Here is a 19820-nt window from a genome sequence, read left to right as displayed (position 1 = left end):
GCACTGTGATAGACTGCATCCAATTTGTTGAGTAGGGTATGGGAGGCTATTTTGTAAATGACATCGCCAAAGTCGAGGATTGGAAGGATGGTCAGTTTTAGAAGGGTATGTTTGGCAGCATGAGTGAAGGATGCTTTGTTGCGAAATAGGAAGCCAATTCTAGATTTAACTTTGGATTGGAGATGTTTGATATGGGTCTGGAAGGAGAGTTTACAGTCTAACCAGACACCTAAGTATTTGTAGTTGTCCACGTATTCTAAGTCAGAGCCATCCAGAGTAGTGATGTTGGACAGGTGGGTAGGTGCAGGTAGCGATCGGTTGAAGAGCATGCATTTAGTTTTACTTGTATTTAAGAGCAATTGGAGGCCACGGAAGGAGAGTTGTATGGCATTGAAGCTTGCCTGGAGGATTGTTAACACAGTGTCCAAAGAAGGGTCAGAAGTATACAGAATGGTGTCATCTGCGTAGAGGTGGATCAGAGACTCACCAGCAGCAAGAGCGACCTCATTGATATATACAGAGAAGAGAGTCAGTCCAAGAATTGAACCCTGTGGCACCCCCATAGAGACTGCCAGAGGCCCGGACAGCAGACCGTCCGATTTGACACACTGAACTCTATCAGAGAAGTAGTTGGTGAACCAGGCGAGGCAATCATTTGAGAAACCAAGGCTGTCGAGTCTGCCGATGAGGATGTGGTGATTGACAGAGTCAAAAGCCTTGGCCAGATCAATGAATACGGCTGCACAGTAATGTTTCTTATCGATGGCGGTTAAGATATCATTTAGGACCTTGAGCGTGGCTGAGGTGCACCCATAGCAGAGAAGGTATGGTGAGATTCGAAATGGTCGGTAAGCTGTTTGTTGACTTGGCTTTCGAAGACCTTAGAAAGGCATGGTAGGATAGATATAGGTCTGTAGCAGTTTGGGTCAAGAGTGTCCCCCCCTTTGAAGAGGGGGATGACCGCAGCTGCTTTCCAATCTTTGGGAATCTCAGACGACACGAAAGAGAGGTTGAACAGGCTAGTAATAGGGGTGGCAACAATTTCGGCAGATAATTTTAGAAAGAAAGGGTCCAGATTGTCTAGCCCGGCTGATTTGTAGGTATCCAGATTTTGCAGCTCTTTCAGAACATCAGCTGAACGGATTTGGGAGAAGGAGAAATGGGGAAGGCTTGGGTGAGTTGCTGTGGGGGTGCAGTGCTGTTGACCGGGGTAGGAGTAGCCAGGTGGAAAGCATGGCCAGCCGTAGAAAAATGCTTATTGAAATTCTCAATTATGGTGGATTTATCCATGGTGACAGTGTTTCCTATCTTCAGTGCAGTGGGCAGCTGGGAGGAGGTGTTCTTATTCTCCATGGACTTTACAGTGTCCCAGAACTTTTTTGAGTTAGTGTTGCAGGAAGCAAATTTCTGCTTTCTAGCTTCCCTGAACAGCTGCATATCACGGGGGCTGTTCGATGCTAATGCAGAATGCCATAGGATGTTTTTGTGTTGGTTAAGGGCAGTCAGGTCTGGGGAGAACCAAGGGCTATATCTGTTCCTGGTTCTAAATTTCTTGAATGGGGCATGTTTATTTAAGATGGTTAGGAAGGCATTTAAAAAAAATATCCAGGCATCCTCTATTGACGGGATGAGATCAATATCCTTCCAGGATACCCCAGCCAGGTCGATTAGAAAGGCCTGCTCGCTGAAGTGTTTCAGGGGGCGTTTTACAGTGATGAGTGGAGGTCATTTGACTGCTGACCCATTACGGATGCAGGCAATGAGGCAGTGATCGCTGAGATCTTGGTTGAAGACAGCAGAGGTGTATTTAGAGGGCAAGTTGGTTAGGATGATATCTATGAGGGTGCCCGTGTTTAAGGCTTTGGGGAGGTACCTGGTAGGTTCATTGATAATTTGTGTGAGATTGAGGGCATCAAGTTTAGATTGTAGGATAGCTGGGGTGTTAAGTATGTTCCAGTTTAGGTCGCCTAGCAGCACGAGCTCTGAAGATAGATGGGGGGCAATCAGTTCACATATGGTGTCCAGAGCACACCTGGGGGCAGAGGGTGGTCTATAGCAGGCGGCAACGGTGAGAGACTTGTTTTTAGAGAGGTGGATTTTTAAAAGTAGAATTTCAAATTGTTTGGGTACAGACCTGGATAGTAGGACAGAACTCTGCAGGCTATCTTTGCAGTAGATTGCAACACCGCCCCCTTTGGCAGTTCTATCTTGTCTGAAAATGTTGTAGTTTGGAATTAAAATTTCAGAATTTTTGGTGGTCTTCCTAAGCCAGGATTCAGACACAGCTAGAACATCCGGGTTGGCAGAGTGTGCTAAAGCAGTGAATAGAACAAACTTAGGGAGGAGGCTTCTAATGTTAACATGCATGAAACCAAGGCTATTACGGTTACAGAAGTCGTCAAAAGAGAGCACCTGGGGAATAGGAGTGGAGCTAGGCACTTTAGGGCCTGGATTCACCTCTACATCGCCAGAGGGACAGAGGAGGAGTAGAACAAGGGTGCGGCTAAAAGCAATAAGAATTGGTCGTCTAGAACGTCTGGAACAGAGAGTAAAAGGAGGTTTCTGGGGGCGATAAAATAGCATCAAGGTATAATGTACAGACAAAGGTATGGTAGGATGTGAATACAGTGGAGGTAAACCTAGGTATTAAGTGATGAAGAGAGAGATATTGTCTCTAGAAACATCATTGAAATCAGGAGATGTCATTGCATGTGTGGGTGGTGGAACTAATATGTTGGATAAGGTATAGTGAGCAGGACTAGAGGCTCTACAGTGAAATAAGCCAATAAACACTAACCAGAACAGCAATGGACAAGGCATATTGACATTAAGGAGAGGCATGCTTAGTCGAGTGATCAAAAGGGTCCGGTGAGTGGAGTGGTTGGTTGGGGGTCACGGTGATTTAGACAGCTAGCCAGGCCATCGGTAGCAAGCTAGCATAGGATAGAGGTATGTTATTAGCCACCTCTTGCGTTCCGTCAGTAGATTAGTGGGGTTCCGTGTGGTAGAGGGGATTAATCCAAATCACACAACAACAACAAAAATAAAAACAATAGATATAGCTATAGAGGCCCAAGAAGAAAAATAATAATAATAATAATAATAAAAATAAATAAATTGTCCGATTGTCTATTCAAATAGCAGCCGATAAGACAGCTAACGGTTAGCAGGCCGCAGATGGGCGTTCAGGTAACGTCGCGACGGAGGAACCAGCCGGATAACTCCTTCGGGTAGATAACGTCGGCAGTCCAGTTGTGAAGGCCCGGTGGGGCTCCGCGTAGGCAGTAAAACGGGTCCGGATAGGTGATTGTAGCCCAGGAATGATTGATGGAACTCTTCAGCTGGCTAGCTCCGGAATAATTGATGTTTGCTCCGGAATCGACGAAAGCCGATAGTCACACGGATAGCAGCTAGCTAGCTGTGAGATCCAGGTATGAATGTCCAGAGTTAGCGGTTGAAATCCCGGGACATGGAGAGGAAAATTGGTCCGTTAAATCAAGGTATTACAAAAATGTTTGTTTTTTTAACCTCTCTGAACCACCCATACCGGATCCAGGATAATTGTCATCAGCAACGCTGAATAGCATAGCGCCACAGTCAAATAATATTACTAGAAAATATTCATATTCATGAAATCACAAGTGCAATATTGCAAAACACAGCTTAGCCTTTTGTTAATCCACCTGTCGTCTCAGATTTTGAAATTATGCTTTACAGCGAAAGCAATACAAGCGTTTGTGTAAGTTTATAGATCACTCGACAAAACAATAAGTACACTTAGCATCAGGTAACTTGGTCACGAAAATCAAAAAGCAATCAAATGAATTGTTTACCTTTAATGATCTTCGGATATTTTCACTCACGAGACTCCCAGTTAGACAACAAATGTTCCTTTTGTTCCATAAAGATATTTTTTATATCCAAATACCTCCGTTAGTTTGGTGCGTTATGCCCAGGAATCCACCGGAAAGAGCGGTCACGACAACGCAGACAAAAATTCCAAATGATATCCATAAATGTCCACAGAAACATGTCAGACGTTTTTTATAATCAATCCTCAGGGTCTTTTTCAAATATCTATTTGATAATATAGTTAACCGGGACAGTTGGCTTTTCACTAGGACCGGGAGTAACAATGGCCGCCTTTCTCTTTTGAGCAAAACTCACTCTGAGAGCCCACACCTATCCACTTACGCAATGTGGTCGTTCACGCTCATTCATGAGCTATTTGCAAAGTTGATCTATGGACACTTGTCTCATGAGCTAACACGTCACTGGAAATCAATTCAGTCTCTATAAAACGTTAAGCAAATGCACTCTAATGAGAGGTATAACATGTATTTATTTCCCACTGACTGAATAAACAGTAGCCTTTACCACTGCACAAAATATTTTTTTATTAGGCAAGTCATTTAAGAACAACTTCTTATTTTCACTGACGGCCTAGGAACAGTGGGTTAACTGCCTGTCGGGGGCAGAACGACAGATTTGTATTTTGTCAGCTCAGGGATTTGAACTTGTAACCTTCTGTTTACTAGTCCAATGCTCTAACCACTAGGCTACCCTGCCGACCTTGCTGTTAGAAGCACGATAAGAGGAAATAGTGGAGAAGTCCAATTACTACTGTATGTGTCCTAGAGCGATTTAGTGAGCCCTTTTTCGTTGCTCTCCTCTCCCTCTCTTCTCCTAGTGACTGGTGAAACTAATTGTGCTGCATTTAAAATCGGCCACTAATTTCTCTCCCAGCCACTGCTCTCTCTTTCTCTCTCTCTCTCTCTCTCTCACCCACACTCCCGCTTTCTGTCTATTTCTCTCTCTCTTTCTCATTTCAACTTCTCTCTCCCTTTCCCTCTCTCTCTCTCTCTCTCTCTCTCTCTCTCTCTCTCTCTCTCTCTCTCTCTCTCTCTCTCTCTCTCTCTCTCTCTCTCTCTCTCTCTCTCTCTCTCTCTCTCTCTCTCTCTCTATATATATATATATATATATATATTTCTCTCTATCTGTTTCTCTGTCTCTGTTTCTACATCTGATTCTCTCTCTACATCTGATTCTCTCTATATATCTGTTTCTCTCTTTATATCTGTTTCTCTTTATATCTGTTTCTCTCTATATATCCGTTTCTCTCTCTATATCTGTTTCTCTCTATATATCTGTTTCTCTCTCTATATCTGTTTCTCTCTTTATATCTGTTTCTCTCTTTATATCTGATTCTCTATATATCTGTTTCTCTCTATATATCTGATTCTCTCTCTATATCTGTTTCTCTATATATCTGTTTCTCTCTCTATATCTGTTTCTCTCTATATATCTGTTTCTCTCTATATATCTGTTTCTCTCTATATATCTGTTTCTCTCTCTATATCTGTTTCTCTCTATATCTGTTTCTCTCTATATATCTGTTTCTCTCTATATATCTGATTCTCTATATATCTGTTTCTCTTTCTATCTGTTTCTCTCTCTATATCTGTTTCTCTCTATATATATGTTCTCTCTCTGTTTCTCTCTCAATCAACATCCACATCTCTCTGTCTGTTTCTCTCTCTGTCTGTTTCTCTCTCTATATATATATATATGTTCTCTCTCTCTTTCTCTCTATTTCTATCTCTGTCTGTTTCTCTCTCTCTCTGTCTGTTTCTCTCTCTATATCTGTTTCTCTCTATATATCTGTTTCTCTCTATATATCTGATTCTCTATATATCTGTTTCTCTATATATATATGTTCTCTCTCTGTTTCTCTCTCAATCAACATCCACATCTCTCTCTGTCTGTTTCTCTCTCTCTCTCTCTCTCTCTCTCTCTCTCTCTCTCTCTCTCTCTCTCTATATATATATATATTCTCTCTCTCTTTCTCTCTATTTCTATCTCTGTCTGTTTCTCTCTCTCTCTGTCTGTTTCTCTCTCTATATATCTGTTTCTCTTTCTATCTGTTTCTCTATATATATATGTTCTCTCTCTGTTTCTCTCTCAATCAACATCCACATCTCTCTCTGTTTCTCTCTCTCTGTCTGTTTCTCTCTCTCTCTCTATATATATACATATATATATATATATTCTCTCTCTCTTTCTCTCTATTTCTATCTCTGTCTGTTTCTCTCTCTCTCTGTCTGTTTCTCTCTCTGTCTGTTTCTCTCTCTATATATATATATATATGTTCTCTCTCTTTCTCTCTATTTCTATCTCTGTCTGTTTCTCTCTCTCTCTGTCTGTTTCTCTCTCTATATCTGTTTCTCTATATATCTGTTTCTCTCTATATATCTGTTTCTCTATATATCTGTTTCTCTTTCTATCTGTTTCTCTATATATATATATATATATATGTTCTCTCTCTGTTTCTCTCTCAATCAACATCCACATCTCTCTCTGTTTCTCTCTCTCTGTCTGTTTCTATCTCTCTCTATATATATATATGTTCTCTCTCTATTTCTATCTCTGTCTGTTTCTCTCTCTCTCTGTCTGTTTCTCTCTGTCTGTTTCTCTCTCTATATCTGTTTCTCTCTCTATATCTGTTTCTCTATATATCTGTTTCTCTCTATATATCTGTTTCTCTCTATATATCTGATTCTCTATATATCTGTTTCTCTTTCTATCTGTTTCTCTATATATATATGTTCTCTCTCTGTTTCTCTCTCAATCAACATCCACATCTCTCTCTGTTTCTCTCTCTCTGTCTGTTTCTATCTCTCTCTATATATATATATGTTCTCTCTCTATTTCTATCTCTGTCTGTTTCTCTCTCTCTCTGTCTGTTTCTCTCTGTCTGTTTCTCTCTCTATATCTGTTTCTCTCTATATATCTGTTTCTCTCTATATATCTGATTCTCTATATATCTGTTTCTCTTTCTATCTGTTTCTCTATATATATATGTTCTCTCTCTGTTTCTCTCTCAATCAACATCCACATCTCTCTCTGTTTCTCTCTCTCTGTCTGTTTCTCTCTCTCTCTATATATATATATATTCTCTCTCTCTTTCTCTCTATTTATATCTCTGTCTGTTTCTCTCTCTCTGTTTCTCTCTCTGTCTGTTTCTCTCTCTATATATATATATATATATATATGTTCTCTCTCTCTCTGTCTGTTTCTCTCTGTCTGTTTCTCTCTCTCTCTGTCTGTTTCTCTCTCTCTCTCTCTATATATATATATATATATATATATGTTCTCTCTTTCTCTCTGTTTCTCTCTCTCTCTGTCTGTTTCTCTCTCTCTGTCTGTTTCTCTCTATATATATATATATGTTCTCTATCTATCTCTGTCAACATTCCTCTCTCTCTTTCTGTGTTTCTCTCTCTCTTTCTCTCTCTCGACATCCCCCTCAAATACAACACTGATGAAAAAGAGTCCACTAAACCCAGGCAAATACAAAGAATACAATACATTTACAATGGTTTGCTAGGTCATAATATATATATTTTTTATAATACTAAATAATCCCAAATAATGACCATCTCTTACAAGTAATGAACATGTGAAATGAATGAATCACACTTTCAGCGGACGTCAGCCCCCTGGTTAATTCCCCAATGTTACCTTTTGTAAGCGGCTTGTCCTCTCCTAGGGGGTGAACAGCAATATGCTGCTGGAGACTGAGTGAACATTCCAATCAGCTGCCATGGCAACCAGCCATGAAGAGGAGGGGGAGTGAGGAGAGGGGGGCGGAGGCGAGGGGAGAGCACTATGCTGAAGCAGGAGTTGGACAGGGAAGTATACCACACCTCACAAAGAACTGTTACGTATGCTAGACAGGAAAGGAGAGGACTATAGATACAGTATACAGTGTGGCTGCACACAATTAAGGATGCACCGATATTACATTTTTGGCCGATACAGATATCCAATATTTTCCTTGCCAAAGAAACAGATACCGATACCGAGAACCGATATTTAACATTTTAGCAGACTTTTAAGCATTCTAGTACAGTTAAATAGTTTAAACAAAGTGTCATATGTTCATTTGTTCAGTTAGGAACAGATTGTTTAAGTGTGTGTGTGTGTGTGTGTGTGTGTGTGTGTGTGTGTGTGTGTGTGTGTGTGTGTGTGTGTGTGTGTGTGTGTGTGTGTGTGTGTGTGTGTGTGTGTAAATTAGAAAAATGACACATCTATGAATGCATTTTATCGACACAACAGATATTCATGACACAAATATTTTAGCTGCCCCGCATTACAAAGATGGTTAAGTTGCTGGTGGCTCTTCTTACTATCCCATCTTGACCGTATGAGGAAACTTAAATGCTTTGAAAGAAATATTGGTTCAAATTAAAATGCAGTTAATCATTTTAGGTTTAACTGCTTGAAAAAAATGACTGTCTCAAGGCGGTCATAAACTGCTATAAATGGCACAACTTAAACTTTTCAAATGTGCTGAACTGACTTGACTAGTAAAATGAGAGCAAATTTACAACACATCACCTCATCTTTAATTGAGGAAATACAAAAATGATCAAGAGGACATGTGCATTAGAGTGTCTTGTTTGAGAAACAGACGCCTCACAAGTCCTCAACTGGCAGCTTCAGTAAATAGTACCCGGAAAAACACCCGTCTCAACGTCAACAGTGAAGAGGCGACTACGGGATACAGGCCTTCTAGGTAGTGGTCGCTGAACGTCTGGGGGAGATGCACTTTCAAATGAGTCATTCGGTTTGTGGTATTGAACAATTTCACTTTCTCCCCTCCTCGGGAAATAACAGCAGCACAAACGTTGCAGATGGCCTTTCTGTTATCTTCCTTTGAAACTTGAAAATAGATCCACACAGCAGACATTGTGGGCCAGGTTAGGAATGCTGTGTTGCACATGCAGCGCTGTGTTGTTCGGGACGTCCTTACGTCACCTACCTACGTTATGTAGGTATGCACTTCAGCTTTGACATTGGTTTTCGACATTGCCGTTAAACTACAGATGTTGGCATTTTTGGCTCATATCGTCCGATTGCGATATTCTCGCCGATATATCGTGCATCCCTCCTACACACAATAGTTATGGAGCTGTATCAATGACAATACAGAATGATCCATTGAAATATAGAATAGTAGTACAATTCTACACGTAAACTACATTATAGACGATCATATTATTACTATGCATTATGAAGCATTCATTGGAAGTGTGACTCTCTCTCTCCCCCTCGCTATGAAATTGTAACAATTTATCCTTCACCTTAATAATATACAGTCAAAGCCTGATGAAAACATGGCATGTAATATAGTTTACGCATTGGCAATTGCTTAATGATGGATTTGATAGACAGATGTTGACAGCCGGAGAATCAGGGTGACCTTTACAGAGTGTGTGTGTGTGTGGGTGGGTGTGCGTGTACCAGACAAGCACTCCCTCAAAGCTGGCCAACACATGCAGTCTGGAGATGCATAAACAAATGCCTGTTTTTGTATTTGTGTGTATGTGTCTGTCTTGGCATTGTATTGTGTAATAACACCCCATACTTCTCCAGCTCTATTTTCTCTCCCCTGCTATCTCCTGTAGAGATAATAACCATGGGGTGGTGGACAAAGAGAGGCTCTACCCAGATATATCAAGCATCATTCAGCCTGCACGGACACTTAGCTGCCCCACTCACTACATGATGACTTCTCCCATCAGGAACCTTTAAAGAAACACCAGTCATCTAACAGGGCTGCTAGTTGGACAGACCTTATACGGAGTTTATGTTTAAAATCAGTCTATACAAACTGGAATAACAATGCTTGGACAAGTTAAAGCCAACCGACCTTAGATGCTGAGAGATCAAGTTAGGTTGTTGGCATGAGAAGTTGCTGGCCTGTAAGGAAATGCGCACAGGTGAGGACTGATGAGCTCATGTATTCTTATTTGACATTGGCCGAAATATAGCGAGACACAATTCACTGATAGCGTGGATTGGGTTCTCATAGAAACTACTCATGCAGTGAGACAAAGCTTATAGTGAGAGTTTGGCTCGGGGAAGTGGAAAGCAGGTGTTGCTGCCTCCCACCCCCTCCTCCCTCGCTTTCTCCCCCTTCTCTTCTGGTGATGAATAATTGGTTCCCAGGGGACTCAGGAGTGGGGCACTACACACACAGATGCCCTTTCTCAACAGACTGACTGGGGCTGTAGCCTCCTCTCTGCAGCACTGAAGTGTAAGTGTAAGTGTAAGTGTGTGTGTGTGTGTGTGTGTGTGTGTGTGTGTGTGTGTGTGTGTGTGTGTGTGTGTGTGTGTGTGTGTGTGTGTGTGTTTACAAAAGCATAGATTGTTTTATGACAAGACATGCAAATACAATTTTATCAATCTGTTACAACGAGAATAAGTTCAACAGAAAAGGTTAAACTATGACGTCATTAATTATACATGTTTTGGGGGTACTAGCATATGAACTACAGCTTATATAAAACCAATGTCAAATCGTTCTAATAATAAAACACAGTGGTGAAACCTATTGAGTGAAAACGTAATGTAGTTATGCCTGTGACAAAGCAAGAAAACCTGAAGGCTATAAGGCCTCTATCACAAACCACTTATCCTACAACAAAATGTACAATTCTATTCCATAACACTGTATATGTGCATAATATGTGCATTGTTAGTGTAACATCTCTCAAATCATGCACTCACTCAGCTTGTTTAATGTTCAGACAGTGAAAAAGCACAGTAATGCGCTCAGGGTATCGCGGTATACAGTGCAATATAGGATTTGAAAAGGCTAGCGGGAAGGACCAATACAGAGGTATCAAAAACAGTGACTTACCAATCATGTTGTCAAACCATCACGAAAAACGGGCAACTGTATAAGATGACGTCCCGTATTGGCTAAAATAAACAAATGAGAAGCCTAAATGACAACTGTTAAATGAAAGGCTAATTATCAATGCAGCTGAAACGATATTTGCGCACCATTCACACAAACGCATAACAGAGTGACATGGTGCTGTAATTGATTTATGTCGTAAATGAATTAGTAGGTTTTGCAGCACAACGAACGCGTGGAGGATTCTTCGGCTGCGCGCGCTGACAATGGTGGAGAGAAAGGAGTTGACACGAGCCCTACAGGCAACGTGACTAATGTTAGCCAATCATTCCCAGGTGAATTAAATTATACCGAGACGACCAAAGTGTCCGCTACTCCAGCAAAGAATTATACGTATTTTTGCAACATTGTAACCTTATCTTTGAAAACATAAAACAACATTTTTGCCAACTCCAACAAAAAATAATTGTGGTCATTGGTCTTCAGTTAAGAAGCTGTGTTTTTGTGTGTGTGTGTGTGTGTGTGTGTGTGTGTGTGTGTGTGTGTGTGTGTGTGTGTGTGTGTGTGTGTGTGTGTGTGTGTGTGTGTGTGGCTCAGCTATGGATTTGTTGCGGTGGAAATGTTTTGCTGCCATCCAGTGGAAAGCTTGGCTAGAGTGTTAAAATACTTAATGTATTGTTTTATGTATTGAGCTGTCAAGAACAAGTATTATATTTGAATGTCGTAGCTGAGGTACAGAAACACCCTGCCGGGATGTGTCCACAAGTTGTTATAGTTGTATAATAACTCATATATATAGTATATTCTGTATGATTATCATTTGATATTTAATTGAATCTGTTTAATTCAAGTGTTGGATTTGGGTATAGCACACCGTGTATTTGAATAGATTACTTAATAGCAACTACTTGGGGACATTTGCAGCATTGGCCTAAAAATCGTATTATCAATGGGTACAGGGTACTGGTGAGCGTGATGTTAGAGCCAGGAGACGGTAGAGGGCGCTCACAGCCCACATGCTGCACTAGGTCCGTTCTGTTCCATTTCCATTCTCTGTGGTTTTACAGATGTATTTGATCATTCTTCTGTTGCTGAGAATTTTCCTGCACGGCAGGAAATGCAAACTTGTTGTGTGATTTAGTTTTTAAAAAGCTTCTAAAGGATGTAATTTCCACTTTGAAATGTCAAACTTGATTTACCCTAATGAAAAAATGTATCAACCCCTACAAAAATATGAATTCATTGTAATTCACATAATAATAATAATTCAAATGTCCTGTCCTGCTGTAGCAAACCGGCTCAAATTAATATCCTACATCTGTATGAATGCAGTCTACATGCTCAAAAGTAACTAATGTTGATTGTCTTGCACATTCATCATCTTCAATATGTTTTTGTAACCGAAAGTCTTGCTTAGTACATGAGAAACATAGGATCTATGAGACCCTTATCCCCTGTTGACTCTCTAGCTGCATTGTAATGAGAGCTAAATGAGATGGAGTCACTTTTTCCAGCAGCAGCAGCAGTAGAGAGAGAGAGAGAGAGGTGGCTGAGAAATGTCCAGATACCATCTGGGTTTGTGTTTAAAGAACGGCCTGGTCTGGGCGGAGTACCAAGACAAACAAGCTAACTATGGCCTAAAGCGTAAGATAAGTTTAATAGCTCTTTGCTTGTAACCTAGTCGTTCCCCTCCAAAAACTTCAAGATGAAGCTTTCCCTCACTAAAATGTTGAACTCTCAACTGTCTATGTTGCAATCTGTCTCTTCAGTCTGGTTTCTGGGAAGTCCTTCGTTAAACTATTCCATCCGGCTGTCAAGAGAACATGACGAAAGATTGGGGTAAGCAGTGTAATGGTTGGGAAAAAATCTCCAATAACAGTTTATGCATTGCTCATTTGGTCAAGCATTGTTAGAAGTTAAATCAAATGGGTGTTTGTTTAAAGATGTATAGTCAATTTAAAAAAAAAATCAATACACTGTTTAACAATTATAAATGTCAACTATAAACAAACACAACTAAATAATATAAAAGGAAATGTTTGATGATGTCACATAATATCCAAAGCATTGAGTGCCATGTGCATCTCTGTTGCAGCTGTTGAACTACTTGAACACCCTACTATTCACTAGGTAGAGTGTCCCTTCTCACCTGCCGTATCGGCGACGTGTGAAAACCAAGCTCGGAAGTAAACCTCAGTAACTGGAGTATGTGAGACAGACATCTGATACTGAATGACTATGTGTGACTAGAAAGCCACGAATGGCTCATACCTACCCACATGTCTAGTACTGCATGCAACAATTCTCCATCTGCTGGGAAAAGCTCATCATAATCTAATGAACGCTTAGAAAGAAGAGCTTTTATTTGGATACAACATAAACAATACAGTATTTTATTTTTTATTTTTATGGAGAACTTCTCTGTAGAGAAACACACCCCCATCCTACTTTTTGCATTCCATGATAACAAATGATATTCCTACTTGTCATGACATGGCTGGTATGTAGATGTTGAGTTATGTCTTTGTATTTGAAGGGTTTTCCATGGGAATGAAGAGGACTTTCGGACTGGAGAGTATGAGGCCCATTTTTGAAAACTTCTGATCCGCTTTGAGTGGGAGAGGGCAGTGTGTGTGTGTGCGTACGTATGTGCACGTGTTTGTCGTGAGCGTTGTAACTCCTGTAAGAGGAGTGTGCCAGGCGGATACAGGATCCATCTGAAAGTGACACACGTTGGCCTCCACTAAATAATGTATGTGCCACAGGTTCAAATGTAGCTGCATACTACATGTATATCCCCACAGTGCTGTCAGATGCATCTGTCATGGCCTCACGCTCATGAAGTTGATCTGATCTCTAGCTCAATCTGTATCCCACTCTCTATCCCTTTGTATCCCTCTCTTTACTCCCTGAGCTGAACGACATTTTGGGATTTGACTATTTTCTAATAATGTTGGCCCGAATCAACTACTTCTATCGGAAGTCATTTGCTATAATAATTTGCTATGCTAAGAATAGCCTAATATTTTTTCAAATGCATGGGAGTGTGTTTGAGTCAGTGTATTTTAGTATTTTCCAATACTTTCTAAGTGTTTTTTAAAACACATTCCAATATTCAACTATTCAACTACTACCCGAGACTGTTGCCAAGGTACTCTTTGAAATCCTATTGTCTTAAAAAAGTCCTTTTGACATACCTGAGAGGACCACAGAGTTGACTTGGCAGATTTCAGAATCTATGCATAAGTAATTCATTTCATTTCACATGGTTGACGATTCAGTGCTTTAAACTCATTCAGAAAACCCAGCAAAACCTTACAGTACAGTGAGCATATCCTCACACTGCACAAAGTCCCCACACTGAAAGGCTCTTGACACAAAAAAAACAACATTCAACGCAAAGCAAAGATACCATTACTGTTACAGGGGGACAAAGTAAAACAGTAGAACAGTTGTGCTCAAATGGTGTAAGTAGAGGGAAAAAATGTGTTTAAACCGTCAAACAAACCTTTAGCCGTGCCCAGTGCAGTTACACCCTCCCAAGGAGAGGAAGGGCAAGAAGTGTTAAAGAAATGAACAATAAAACAACCATCACACTGGTGGCTGGGGTGGGAGGTTAATTGTGACCGAGCTTCCTTGATTTGTTCAGGAATAATAGGATTGGAGCCAGACAAGGATAGGGCTGGGGTTGGGCGGTGTGAGGTTGGTGACGTTGTCAACCCTGGGTCTCAACTGTTTCCTGTCAGCCTGGCCTGGGTGGTACTGACAGAGGGAGGGAGAAAGGAGTCGGTTCAGTCTAAACTGGGTTCTGGAGTTCCTTGCTTCAGGATTAAGCTGAAAGGTAGGCTATGATACTTCTATTAGTGTAATATTACATTTATAAAGTAGTCTGCCTGTCTGCCTGTCTGCCTGTCTGCCTGTCTGCCTGTCTGTCTGTCTGTCTGTCTGTCTGTCTGTCTGTCTGTCTGTCTGTCTGTCTGTCTGTCTGTCTGTCTGCCTGCCTGTCTGTCTGTCTGTCTGTCTGTCTGTCTGTCTGTCTGTCTGTCTGTCTGTCTGCCTGTCTGTCTGTCTGTCTGTCTGTCTGTCTGTCTGTCTGTCTGTCTGCCTGTCTGCCTGTCTGCCTGTCTGTCTGTCTGTCTGTCTGTCTGTCTGTCTGTCTGTCTGTCTGTCTGCCTGCCTGCCTGTCTGTCTGTCTGTCTGTCTGTCTGTCTGTCTGTCTGTCTGTCTGTCTGTCTGTCTGTCTGTCTGTCTTTCTCTCTCTTGCTCTCTCTCTCTCTCTCTCTATCTCTCTCTCTCTCTCTCTCTCTGTGTGTGTCTCCCTTTGTCTCCCTCTGTCTCTCTCTCTTTAAAGTGAATATTTATTTCTCATAGCTATGTTGCTGACGTTACTGTGAGCTGCGTCCAAGACCCAAAACGGTGTGTCACTGGGAAAATCTTTTCCTCTCTCCTCTTCCTCTCTCCTCCTCTGAAGGCCAGCCTCTCTGTGCCGTCTATCAGCTTGGTGTGTCTAGAGCAGTCACAGGGTCCGAACAGAGCAGTGGAAGGCACCGGAGCCCCATCTACTCCTCTTTCTCTCACTCACAATACTCCCTCTTTTTCTCTCTCTTCCTTTCTCCCCCCTTTACCTCCCAGTCTTACAGTAGACTTCCCCTGTACACTCCTGCCCAGAGGAAAGAACAGGGGGATACGGTTTCCACAACAATGGAAATTCAATCAGGAAATGGAGAGGAGTTGGAGGTGGTGAGTGGCGAGTCAATAGTGACCCCGGGGTCCGTTTCCTCCTCGCCATATCTCTCTGGGCCTCAGGCAGACGGCACGGACGACCAAGTACTCCGGGAGGACCTCCAGGCTGCCAAGACAATTGAGAGATTTGACATCCCTCTGAGTAGCTTGAAGAGGATGTTTGAGAAGCCCCCAGGAGCAACAAACACCGTAAGCAAACTTCTTTGTTTATTATGCAGTACAGCTTTATGTGAATTGAATGTTTTAGCCAAACAGTGCCCAAACTTATTGTGGCCCAAAGTGCTCTGTCCATGGACTGTTTGGGAGGGAACCAACTGATGGGCAATCATGTGCTACATTTACTGTGAGAAACGGAATAAAACTTTTGTGGAAGGTTCAAAAAGTAAGTTGAGTGAAGTAGGTTCATTGCAGATTTTGTCACAGTTGTAATGTATCCGTCTCTAGTGTCTGAACGACGGTGAGCAGAGTATCCGTGTAGATAGAGGGAGGTCCGGTGACCAATGTCATCACACTTTCAAAAAAAACATCAGCTCTGCTGCTCGTTTTTGTGTTCTTGTTGTGTCTCTCACTTAATTCCACAAATACGCCTATTCCAGTTTCAGGGTGGCTATGTGGGATCCTGTGAAAGACGTCCATGTGATCACTGACCAATAGAAAACCCCTGATGCAGCACCTGGTTTCAGTATTCTGGCCCCTTTTTTATTGCATCTGGTTTTTACACAGTTAGAAAATGCTCTGTTTAGGAAGATTGATGGTTTAAATGTCAAGATAGAACAAGATGACCAGGGATAGAAAGCATGTTTCAAAGAGCAGTGGATACTACGGTCTAGGGGTTAGGAGTATTGTTACAAAGAGCAGTGGATACTACGGTCTAGGGGTTAGGAGTATTGTTACAAAGAGCAGAGGATACTACGGTCTAGGGGTTAGGAGTATTGTTACAAAGAGCAGAGGATACTACGGTCTAGGGGTTAGGAGTGTTGTTACAAAGAGCAGAGGATACTACGGTCTAGGGGTTAGGAGTATTGTTACAAAGAGCAGAGGATACTACGGTCTAGGGGTTAGGAGTATTGTTACAAAGAGCAGAGGATACTACGGTCTAGGGGTTAGGAGTATTGTTACAAAGAGCAGTGGATACTACGGTCTAGGGGTTAGGAGTATTGTTACAAAGAGCAGAGGATACTACGGTCTAGGGGTTAGGAGTATTGTTACAAAGAGCAGAGGATACTACGGTCTAGGGGTTAGGAGTATTGTTACAAAGAGCAGAGGATACTACGGTCTAGGGGTTAGGAGTATTGTTACAAAGAGCAGTGGACACCAGTGCACAGTCTAGGGTTTAGGAGATTTGTTACAAAGAGCAGTGGACACCAGTGCACAGTCTAGGGTTTAGGAGATTTGTTACAAAGATCAGTGGACACCAGTGCACAGTCTAGGGTTTAGGAGATTTGTTACAAAGAGCAGTGGACACCAGTGCACAGTCTAGGGTTTAGGAGATTTGTTACAAAGAGCTGTGGATATCAGTGCACAGTCTAGGGTTTAGGAGATTTGTTGCAAAGAGCTGTGGATATCAGTGCACAGTCTAGGGTTTAGGATATTTGTTGCAAAGAGCTGTGGATACCAGTGCACAGTCTAGGGTTTAGGAGATTTGTTGCAAAGAGCTGTGGATATCAGTGCACAGTCTAGGGTTTAGGAGATTTGTTACAAAGAGCTGTGGATATCAGTGCACAGTCTAGGGTTTAGGAGATTTGTTGCAAAGAGCTGTGGATACCAGTGCACAGTCTAGGGTTTAGGAGTATTGTTATAAAGACATGAACAGGAATGACGATGCTCTGATACTTGGAGCGTCTTCTCTCTAGACAAATAGTTTTTTTTTTAAATATACCGAAAAGCCAGAGGCAAAGGGTTTACCCAAAGTTTTTTGACTCTGGTACAAGTGCTTACGTCAATTTTTTCTCTCTCGCTGAAGTCGAAGTGCGATTGTTTCAACGCCTGGTTTTCCATCACATTACAGCTGGCTGCTCTCAGAGGAAAATCTAAGACACTTGGAAGCAAAGTGGGTCATTTTTGGGGAAAGCATCCCACTGCCAAGTGTCTACCGTAGAGTAATGAATGGTTCATCTGACCTAGTTATTCTCTTAGTTGCTTTTAACACCGTTGTGATGTCCAACCATATTCTTCTCAAATCTGGCCATGATGTGCTCGTAATGCTAAAGATCCACCGCAGAGTCTATTGGTTTAATCAAAACTAGAATACAAATAGTATCATAATATCCTTAGTGAATCTATAAGGTGCCAGCCAGCGAAAGGGAAAGAAATGAGGGAACTCTCCCCATTAGCTGCACCAAGAAATCTGTATTGATCTCTAGTCCATCCTCCTGTCTATGGCGTTTGGCGTAAACACACAGCTGATGTTTCTCAGCCCCCGGCCATGTTATTACTGTCCTCTTGAGAGTTGTAAACGGAACATAATCATGCTGTAAACAAAGGGCATGGCCATGTCTCAGTGTCAACCACCTGAAGGCAGCTTTAGTTATTTATAAACTAGATCAATACACCGACGGAGTTTATTGGTTTATTCGGATCCCCTTTAGCTTTTGCCGAAGCAGCAGCTACTCTTCCTGAAGTCCACACAAAACAGAAAACATGACCAGTAACAAAGCACTGATAGACAAGAAGTGTCACACAGATGTAGAATACAACGACATACAAGCAATACAACTAAAGAATAATGTGTGTGTAGGTTGTGTGTGCTAGAGTGTGTCTGTGCGTGCACGTGTCCTTATTTTGCCATGGGACGTTGTTTTATCCACTTTTTTTAAGGTCATTTTTGCTGTTCGCTTGAGTAATTGAAGATGGAAGGGAGATCCGTGCGATCATGGCTCTGTATAATACTGTGTGTTGTCGTGAATTCGTTTTGGACTTGAGGGAATGTGAAGAGACCCCTGGTGGCATGTCTTGTGAGGTATGTATGGCTGTCTGTGAGGTATGTATGGCTGTCTGTGATGAATGTTATTGGATTATGAGAGACAATCTGGAATTTTCTTTACAGTAATACTTCTTGTGAAAACAAGACGAGAAGCAGTTCATCTCTCATCAACCCACAACCATGAAAGACTATGATGCATGTTGATGATGTTAGTTCTGTATGTGCAGTTAAGGGCAAGGTGTGCTGATCTGTTTTGAGCCAGCTTCAACTTTGCTATGTCTTTCTTTGCTGCACTTGACCATATTACCGGACAGTAATCAAGATGGGACGAGATCAGAGCCTGAACAACTTGTACAGTTGATTTTTGGGTCAAAAACGCATGACATATTTTCAGAACAGACATCTTCACAACACATTTTTCAATATGACTTGACCATGATAATTGACCATCCAATGTTATACCTTGGAGCTTAGCTTCCTCAACTTGCTCAATGGTCACACGCTTTATACACAACTCTAGTTGAGTTTTTTTATTTTTTTTATTTACCCAATACAATGCTTTTAGTTGCATATGTATTTAAGACCAGTGTGTTATCAATCTACTGACTAACTTCTTACTTACCAATTCAGTGAGCTCACTGGCTTTGATTGCTTAGTTGTGGGACTCATAGTAGCTCTGACTAGTCCATAACTAGGTTCTAGATTTGTTCCTGACCATATGGCCTGAACTGGGTCACAAAGTTGTTCATAATTAGCTCATGGTCAGGAAAAACTCTGAGCCCTACTCATAAGAAACATACAGTAGTCCCAGCTCTGTAGGTTTTAGAGGTCTTGAGGCGGCAGCACAGCTGCAGTATGGTGTCTCTCTAGTCTGCCGACTGTGGGCTGAAACCTGTTGGTGGCACATGCTCTCTGTGCAGTGCCATGCACAGACGACGGGGCTTATTCCACACTGTGTTATTTAAGGCCTATTCCTGGGGTTTTATGGTTAAGCTGTATTTTAAAAATAACCCTGTAATTGGTATGTCGGCTGTGGCTGACAGCGCGGGAGTGGAGGGCCTTTAGGTACTGCCAGCCTGCCTCAGATCGGATGGGAACACAGGCAGAGTGGAGACGTGGATCTATAGAGAGCTGGATCATGCCTGTCGTAGTCAGAGTTCTGGACTGGGTCCTGCTGTCTGTCTGTCTTCTTATGTGGATCTGTGGGTTCTGGTGTTGCTTCAGATCACAAAGAGGAAGGTGAAGTCAGCTAAACTGATTAAAGGCCAGCTGAGAAGCTTCATTCTTAGTAGTTTTAACCACAAGAGCAGAAGTGTAAAAAACGAAATAATTGTTGTTTTTCTGAGGGGGTTGTGGTTTTTCTGAGGAGGTTGTTTTTTTGTGAGGGTTTATATCTTTAATGTTCTTTAATTCACTGACAAGATTACATTATGAAAGAGAGCGCGA

The 19820-nt window shown here is 41.7% G+C and overlaps 1 protein-coding gene across 1 annotated transcript in view; it reads left to right on the top strand.

The window, feature by feature from the left end:
- Nucleotides 1-12316: 12316 nt before the first annotated feature.
- The window catches only part of LOC135543467 (xin actin-binding repeat-containing protein 2-like), a 62633-nt gene continuing 55129 nt past the window's right edge, over nucleotides 12317-19820 (top strand). The window contains 4 exon segments of the mRNA XM_064970751.1: nucleotides 12317-12547; nucleotides 12804-13283; nucleotides 14358-14549; nucleotides 15180-15640. Of these exon segments, the coding sequence (XP_064826823.1) occupies nucleotides 13217-13283; nucleotides 14358-14549; nucleotides 15180-15640 (720 nt within the window). The 5' untranslated portion in view covers nucleotides 12317-12547; nucleotides 12804-13216.

This window comes from Oncorhynchus masou, chromosome 7 (assembly GCF_036934945.1).
Source record: "Oncorhynchus masou masou isolate Uvic2021 chromosome 7, UVic_Omas_1.1, whole genome shotgun sequence".
Lineage (NCBI taxonomy): Eukaryota > Metazoa > Chordata > Actinopteri > Salmoniformes > Salmonidae > Oncorhynchus > Oncorhynchus masou.
This window is presented reverse-complemented; position numbering and strand designations above follow the sequence as displayed.